The 8460-nt window shown below is 42.1% G+C and overlaps 1 protein-coding gene across 1 annotated transcript in view; it reads right to left on the reverse strand.

Annotated features, from left to right (window-relative positions):
* Positions 1 to 233: 233 nt before the first annotated feature.
* Positions 234 to 8460, reverse strand: part of LOC143017635 (uncharacterized) — a 148311-nt gene continuing 140084 nt past the window's right edge. Inside the window, exons 7-8 of the mRNA XM_076172422.1 lie at positions 3123 to 3614; positions 234 to 521 (exon numbers count right to left, since the gene is read on the reverse strand). Coding sequence (XP_076028537.1) covers positions 399 to 521; positions 3123 to 3614 — 615 coding nt within the window. The 3' untranslated portion in view covers positions 234 to 398. The remainder of the gene's footprint in view (positions 522 to 3122; positions 3615 to 8460) is intronic.

The following is an 8460-nucleotide window of genomic DNA, read 5'->3' on the forward strand; positions in this document are numbered from 1 at the left end:
GGGATTTGTAGGAAAAGACCATTCCAGCCTTATGGAGACCAGACTGTTCGGCAGGAGAGTCAAGGAAACGGCAACAACAACAATGACGTCACTCGGAGACTCTCGGGGGTTCGAATCTCCTCCCTCTGGGTTCCAGCCTCCAGAAGCTGGTGCCCGGTTCCGCTTGGCTATCGGGTTTAAGGGGGATCGAATTAGAAACAAATCAGGTTTCGGTGTCTTTATTGGGTAAAGGTATGTCTTCAGGATGGTTGTGTCATCCTCTTCTCTCGAGAGTATTTTCTTTTTTTTATCAACTGGACGGTTTTTCTTTTTTCTTTATCTTTTTTCTTGTTCTCTTTCGTAAATTGTTGCCTTGTCGTCATGCATTGACATCCAATTGTTACAAATCATAATTGACTTTATTCTTCGTTCGCGGGATCCTTGTTTTCCTTTTCTTCGTCGTCTTTGTTTTCCTCTTCGTTCTTCTTGTCCTCCTCCTCTTCCTCTTTGGCGTTTGGTGCCTCGTCGTCCGGAGGCGAATTCTGGAAGAAAAAGACGAAAGAGTAATAAAGAAAGGCGAATAGAATAAAGAAGAGAGAGGGATCTTTTCACTGAATGAAACTGAAACTTGCCCAAAAGAATATGATATATTTGACTCTGATAGTTGAGAAATGAGTAAAGAATCTTCTCCACTTCACCCCTCATTTCTACACTTCCCCTCTCTTCTCTCCCCACCTCTTCTGAGTCAGCTCCACTCAAATACTCGTATAATTTCCTTTTTCCTTCTGATACGATTCACAGCGGGATTTAGTAACGTGAGTTGTCTGTAATATTCTCCTGAATTTTCCTTTTGAATCTAATGGAATATGGGTTTGTCCTACTTTGCAGATTCATATTGTTGAGGTTAATGCCCTTGTTCTCTTCACACACACACACACACACACACACACACACACACACACACACACACACACACACACACACACACACACATGCGGAAGTGGTTAATCTGTTCGGGTTACCGGAGGTCGGACGCGATCTGTTGATGGAATTCATCTCTTGAGCCTGCTCTTGACTGACTGATAGACGTTTCTGTTTTAACTGTTCAAAAGCCAGTCACTCTTTTGTTGACCTAAGCAAGATCATCCCTCACGTCCCCCAGTCCCCCACTCCCAGTTCCTCTCCTTCTTCCAACTATTTCTTCTGTACATAACCTAGCTAAATCACCCCTCTACCCCACCGCCCCTACTCCCATACTTCCCCACTCCCAGTTCTCCTCCTCCCACACTTCCCCACTCCTTCACTCTCCCACTCCCAGTTCCCCTCCTCCCACACTTCCCCACTCCTTCACTCCCCATTTCTCCCCCCACCGCCCCTACTCCCACACTCCCCGACTTCTTCACTCCCCCACGCCCATTTCCCTCCCCCTAACCATTTTTCTGTACAACCTAGGCAAGATCGCCCACACTTCCCGACTCCTTCACTCCCCACTCCCAGTTCCTCTCCTCCTTACAACCATTTCTTCTGTATAGCTCTGTGGCACGAGATTGTCCACAGAGAGAGAAGCGCTGGTAAACTAGAGTCCTCTCCGTCCCCAATTTCCACACCCCCTTCCTTCCCCTTCATCCAAACAGAGTCGAAATTGCTGAGCCTATAGAGAGCACAAAGGGTTTCCATAAGCCGACGTTAACGTGAAATCCGAAGAACCGGTACGGTTCAATGAAACTCATGGGTAAAGGTTCTAAAAAATAAATAATAAATAGATATATAAATACATACATACATACATATACCAAGGCTTTTTCCCCCTTCCAAGGGAGGTAGCCAAAAAGGGAAAGGCATAAAAACACTCCCACCCATTTCATCCCTAAATACACTCCACACCCCTCCCACCCTTCCTCTCATCTGAGCACCTCCTGGATGACGGGTCATCCCTGCACCCTGCCCACCGCCCAGGGTCAGAAGCAGTGTCGCAAGACACAGTACATCCACAGCAAGGCCGCTTCATTTAATCGGCGACCCCCCTCTCCGTCCCCCTTTGCATATAAGGAGAGGACGGGGAGAAATCCCTTCGGGCTGCGTCAAAATTTACTCACACATACTACCCCACCCCCCACCCCCCCGCCCATTCCTCCTCATGCAGTCACAACATCATCCATATACAACCATTCTCCACTCACCTCTGTCTTCCGTCCTCTCCCTTCCTTTCTCAACAGACATTCCCCTCTTCCCCAAAGCCCCCTTCACCCCATCCATCCACCTCATCCTAGGACGTCCCCTCATGTTCACTCCCTCCACATCTGCCTTCCATACCTCTTTTACTAGTCTTTCTTCACTCATTCTTTCCATGTGTCCAAACCATCCTAATATTCTTTCATCAACCCTATCTCCCAAATCCTTTTTCACCCCTGTTCTCCTCCTCACCTCCTCATTTCTCACTCTATCTAGCCTAGTAACCCCCACCATACTTCTCAGATACCTCATCTCAAACACATTCAAACTCCTTCTCTCTTCTTCTCTTATGTTCCACGTTTCTGCCCCATACAGTGCTGTTGGCACAATCACTCCTTCATACAGTCTCATACAGTCTTCATACAGTCTCATACAGATATATAAATAAATAAATAAATAAATAAATAAATCAAAATCATCCCCAAGTCCAAGATTTTTCTCTGACGCTGAAGAGAATCTTTATGTGTTGACTGACAGCTTGCCCAGTGTGATGCCGTCTTTGCTCTGAACAGACTCCGGCACCCGGTGATGTCATGGGCACAGTGCCAGGAGTGATGCATCGCCTTAAGAAAATCTACAAAGTACGTCATCAGGATGATGGGGTTGTTGACATGATCTGATAACTAGGCGGTGACGTCATCAGGTTGACGTTATCAGAATGACATCACCAATGCACGGACCAGTCTTTCTTGTGATCCACTTTTCATCTGGTGACGTACTTTCTGAATTTTGTTTTGGTTGGTGGTGACATATTTCATTCAGATGAGGGATGGCCCCATCCTCCCTTTACCTCTCTCTCTCTCACTCTCTCTCTCTCTCTCTCTCTCTCTGTGTTTTTATGTCAAGAGCGCTCGTGCGACTGTGCCTTTCTTGCACAATCTTGATCTTTTCCACTTACCATCACAACTCACCTCGGTATCATTGGGCTCCTCTTCTTCTCCTCCTCCTCCTCCTCCTCCCTCCTCTCCTCCTCCTCCTTCCGCGTCTTTGGTCTTCAGTTCCTCTTCTCCTTCTTCTTCGTTGTCTCCTTCAGCGTTTGTGTTCTCTTCTTCGCCACCTTCTTCTCCTTTGTTCTCTTCGCCGTCAACTTCGTCTGTTCCTTCTTCTCTTCCTCCCTCTCCTTCTCCTTTCACTTCTCCCCCTCCTCCTACTCCTCCTTCATCCCCTCCTTCAGCTTCTCCTCCACCTCCTTCTTCATCTCCTCCTTCTCCACCTCCTTCACCTCCACCTTCTCCTTCTCCACCTCCTCCTTCGTCGTCCCCGTGCTCCCCTGTTTCTCCGTCTTGGTTTTTGAGGAGGAGGTCGATAAGATCTTGGTGGTTGTTCCTTGAGGCCCAGGTCATGAGGTCGACGGATTCGTCCTTGGAGATTGGCACCATGACTCCCTGGCACTCGGCGTCGGCCTGAAAGGGGAAGAAGAAAGGATAGACTCATCTACGGGAGAGAAGGTGTGGGTAAAAGTTGTCAATAGATTAAAAAAAAAAAAAAAAAAAAAAAGGTGGTATTGGTCCATTGCACAGGTGGCGTATCAAACACCAGCTGTAACGCATATATGGTAACATTCTGATGTTAGTGTCTAGAAGTACTACTTGGAGAACAGGTGGTACTGGTCTGTTGCACATGTGATGTATCAAACACCAGCTGTAACGCATAGATGGTAATATTCTGATGTTAGCATCTTGAAGTACTACTTGGAGAACAGGTGGTCTACTGCACAGATGATGTATCAAACACCAGCTGTAACGCATAGATGGTAATATTCTGATGTTAGCGTCTAGAAGTACCACTTGGAGAACAGGTGGTACTGGTCTGTTGCACATGTGATGTATCAAACACCAGCTGTAACGCATAGATGGTAATATTCTGATGTTAGCGTCTAGAAGTACAACTTGGAGAACAGGTGGTACTGGTCTGTTGCACATGTGATGTATCAGACACCAGCTGTAACGCATAGATGGTAACATTCTGATATTAGCGTCTAGAAGTACTACTTGGAGAACAGGTGGTACAGGTCTGTTGCACATGTGATGTATCAAACACCAGCTGTAACGCATAGATGGTAACATTCTGATATTAGCGTCTAGAAGCACCACTTGGAGAACAGGTGGTACTACTACAGCGCGCAGGTGGTGTAAAGAACCTAATGTACGCTAATGGTACTAATGTATGCATGTTGTTGCACAGGTGGTTACAAGTGAAATGTACAGGTGGTGCAAACGAAATCCAGCTGGAATCCCGTACAGGTAGTATGGGTGTAGTATTGATGGTGTTGAGAAGTACATTCGTTTAGTTAAGTAAGGAGTGTATGTTACTGCGTATTACACTGGGCTATTTTACCCCCGACAGTTGGATCAGATTCGTAGCCCGCAGCTTTCGGTGAAGGAATCTGATATGCTGGAGGAAAATGATTTCCCTATAGCATATCAAAAGACATTCAATATAAATCGCTGAGAAAACAAAATATTCTGCCATATTGATTTTACGGCGGAAAAATGTTCTGGAGGTGGGCGGTATCGCCGATTAATCGGAGGTCGGAGGAAAAATAGCCCAGTGTGATAACCCATTTAGGAGGTATTTAGCTGCTGTATAAGACGTCACCTTTGCCCTTTGTGCTATGAGAGACCAAGGTAGGTAAAACAGAAGGTGTTGTGTGCAGCTGGTGCCGTGTCTTCATTGGAGGGATACAGGTGGTGGAAAGAGGTCACGGACGAAATGGAGGCAGATGGTGTTCAGCTGGTTGGCAAAAGCCTTCTCTCCCTTGATATAAATGGCGGATATGTTGGATGGGTTAACTTGGGGGATTTGACAGCAGAAGTCAAAACATGCCTGAATGTTTACGGTGATATCACAAAAATGTATTAAGTAATATCAGAATTATTCCTAGAGGACAGTAATAGTATTACGGTGACATTACAAAAACGTTTTAAGTAATATTAGAATTATTCCTAGAAGACATTAATATTGTTAAGGTGACAGTACAAAAAATGTTTTAAGTAATATTAGAATTATTCCTAGGAGACAGTAATATTATTACGGCGACATTACAAAAACGTTTTAAGTAATATTAGAATTATTTCTAGAAGACAGTAATAGTATTACAGTGATATCACAAAAATGTATTAAGTAATATTAGAATTATTCCTCGAAAAAAGTAATAGTATTACAGTGACATTACAAAAATTTATTAGTAATATTAGAATTATTCCTAGGAGACAGTAATAGTATTACGGTGACATTACAAAAACGTTTTAAGTAATATTAGAATGATTTCTAGAAGACAGTAATATTATTACAGTGGCATTACAAAAACGTTTGAAGTAATATTAGAATGATTCCTAGAAGACAGTGATAATACTTATTAGAATATAGTAGAATATCTAAATACTACTACTGAATACATATTTTATTAAATATCATATTTTATTTATTTGTATTATATTTATATTTTATCGGGAAAGCGCCGAACTTTCCTCGAACTTAGACTGTGATTGGTTGTCACATCTTCAACCATATCAACCAATCACAGAGCAGCATGTGACACTTGTGGGTGGAGCCTCAGTGCTATTTTCTAAATAAAGAATCTATAGTTACTATGAAGATGAGATGAACTGTTAATCTTAACTTGGCAGAACTTTATCGCGCAATGGAAATTGCATTCAGTAGTGGATTAATACTCTTGAAGAAAAACAATCTATTAGTATAAAGAAAAAATGAATTTGGAACAAAAATACTGATGAAAAAATAGGAATTATATACCAATTATTCAGCTTCTTCAGAAGAAACCTATGCATCATAGTACCTGCCACTGTGTGTATGTGTGTTTCAGTGAGAAAGAGAAAGAGAGTGAAAGAGAGAAAGAGAGAGAGAGAGAGAAAAAAAAAAAGAGAGAGAGAGAGAGAGAGAGAGAGAGAGAGAGAGAGAGAGAGAGAGAGAGAGAGAGAGAGAGAGAGAGAGAGAGAGAGAGAGAGAGAGAGAGAGAGAGAGAGAGAGAGAGAGAGAGAGAGAGAGAGAGAGAGAGAGAGGGGGGGGGTGAGTACGAAGTCTCGCTGGGGGCACCTGAGGTTGAGGTACTGGAACTCCTCTCGGTCTCCTTGCATCGCGATGGCCACGGGGGAGGGGGAGGGGGTGAGACAAATGACCCTGAAATCAAAGTTCCGTAACGTGTGATGAGGGTATTTCCCGTGGTAGCACCGTTTTCTTGTCAACTTATTTATCCATCTATTACTGTACTTCCATGTATACCTCCATATATATATATACATATATATACATATACATATATATATATATATATATACATATATATATATATAAATACGAGTATATACTTGTACATATATACATATAATGAGATCTACTGTTAGAAAAATTGAAAATCCCAGTAATAAAATAAATGTCAAAATGCTTTTGTGTTTAACTCAGTGTGTATTGATGTAACTTTGCGCTCGAAATATACAATATTATATATATATACATATATATATATATATGCATGAGAAATCACATAAACTCGTGATTCTAAATATGCGGAAAAACCACCAAGGAAAAATAAAAACTGATGACCAAGCGCTTTCGTCTATTCAGACATCCTCAGGGTACATAGAAAAGAAAAAGTACACAAGAATATATACAAAGAGTATGAGGTCAGGGGGGGAACCAGGAGAGGTTGCGAGGATCTAATGTCAACCTGACCCGTTCGCGGCAGCGGACGTTTGGGCTACTTTTTTCACAATAAAATTGTCTAATTTATACATACCATGACTTAAATTTAAGTTATTGACAAATGTATCTTTGATCAGACTGGATTCTATTATATTTCTCGTCAAATATGACTTATCTTTAACAATTTCTTTAGCACCCTCCCAATTTATACAATGATTAAAATCCCTTAGGTGAATAAATAAGGCATTAGAAATTTGCCCACTCTTGACGCTATACTGATGTTGTTTTAACCTTACTTTTAATTCTTTTCCAGTCTGACCAATATAGCATTTGTCGCAATTTTTACATTCCACATTCAAGTGGCATTTAAGAACTCCAATACAGTTAAAATTCTTTTAATTAAAAACTCTCCATATAAGGAAGAAGGATGTATATATTCAATTCCATGTAAAAAGGGGGATTCTATGCAGGTATGGGTGGAGGCCATCCTACATCGAACGAAGCCCTGACCGGTCGAATCCCCCTTCGGCCTGACCCCCCCCTCCCTCCCATCCCTCCTCACTTTTCCTCAACACACTTACCCAGAACCCAATCCCCCCTTCAGCCAGCCCGTCGCATCTGCATCAGATCGCGTTTCAAGGTCTTCTAGAGAATCAATGGAGAATGTCCCTGAGCTGGAGAAGCTAATGACCTCTATCTTTTTTTCTTTCTTTCTTTCTCTGTCTTTTCTTTTCATTTTTGCCGAGTCTGGCGAGAGGCTCGTTCGTCGATGACTTATGCTTGCAAGGACGATAAACAATGACGGAAATTAAATGACAGCTCGAAACGGGAGGGGGCGCGTGCTCGGAGGGGAAGAAATATACTGCCATTAATGACCGGAATTAACCGTGAAATATATCTCTCCGACCGAGACGGTCTGTGAATCACTGTGGAAGGAATTCCGCGCAAAAGTGAGATGGACGGACTTAAGAAAAAAAAAAAAAAAAAAAAAAAAAAAAAAAGCCAATCTATCATGGCCCTGTCACTACATGATTTTATTAACCGAAGAAGCTTTGGACTCCAGGACTGAATGCACAAGTCTCGTTTAATTCTGAAGTTATATTGACTTCATCTTTAATTATAGAATAAATCATAGTCGCCCCCTCACTAAATGAAATTCTTTCGTGGTGGAAGACGATGCTGTTATTACTACTGCTACTATTAATACTACAATTACTTCTACAATTACTACTACTACTGGTACAATTACCCTACTACTTCTACTACTGCTGTTACTACTCGTGCTGCTACTACCGCTACAACTACTGGTACTAGTACTGCTATTACTACTGCTGCTGCTACTACTACTACTACTACTACTACAAATACTATTGGTACTATTAATACTACCACTACTGCTGCTACTACTACTTCTGCTACTACTATTACTAATACTACTTCTGCTACTATTACAACAACAACAACAACAACAACAACAACAACAACTACTACTACTACTAATTAAAACTACCTCCATCCCTATGGACCTGTGTGGTGAAAACAGTCAGGATTTTTCTTCAACAGACACAGTTCATTAGTCCCGTCCTT

Source organism: Oratosquilla oratoria, chromosome 32, assembly GCF_046742065.1.
Source record: "Oratosquilla oratoria isolate Oo_2021 chromosome 32, ASM4674206v1, whole genome shotgun sequence".
NCBI classification, from domain to species: Eukaryota; Metazoa; Arthropoda; class Malacostraca; order Stomatopoda; family Squillidae; genus Oratosquilla; species Oratosquilla oratoria.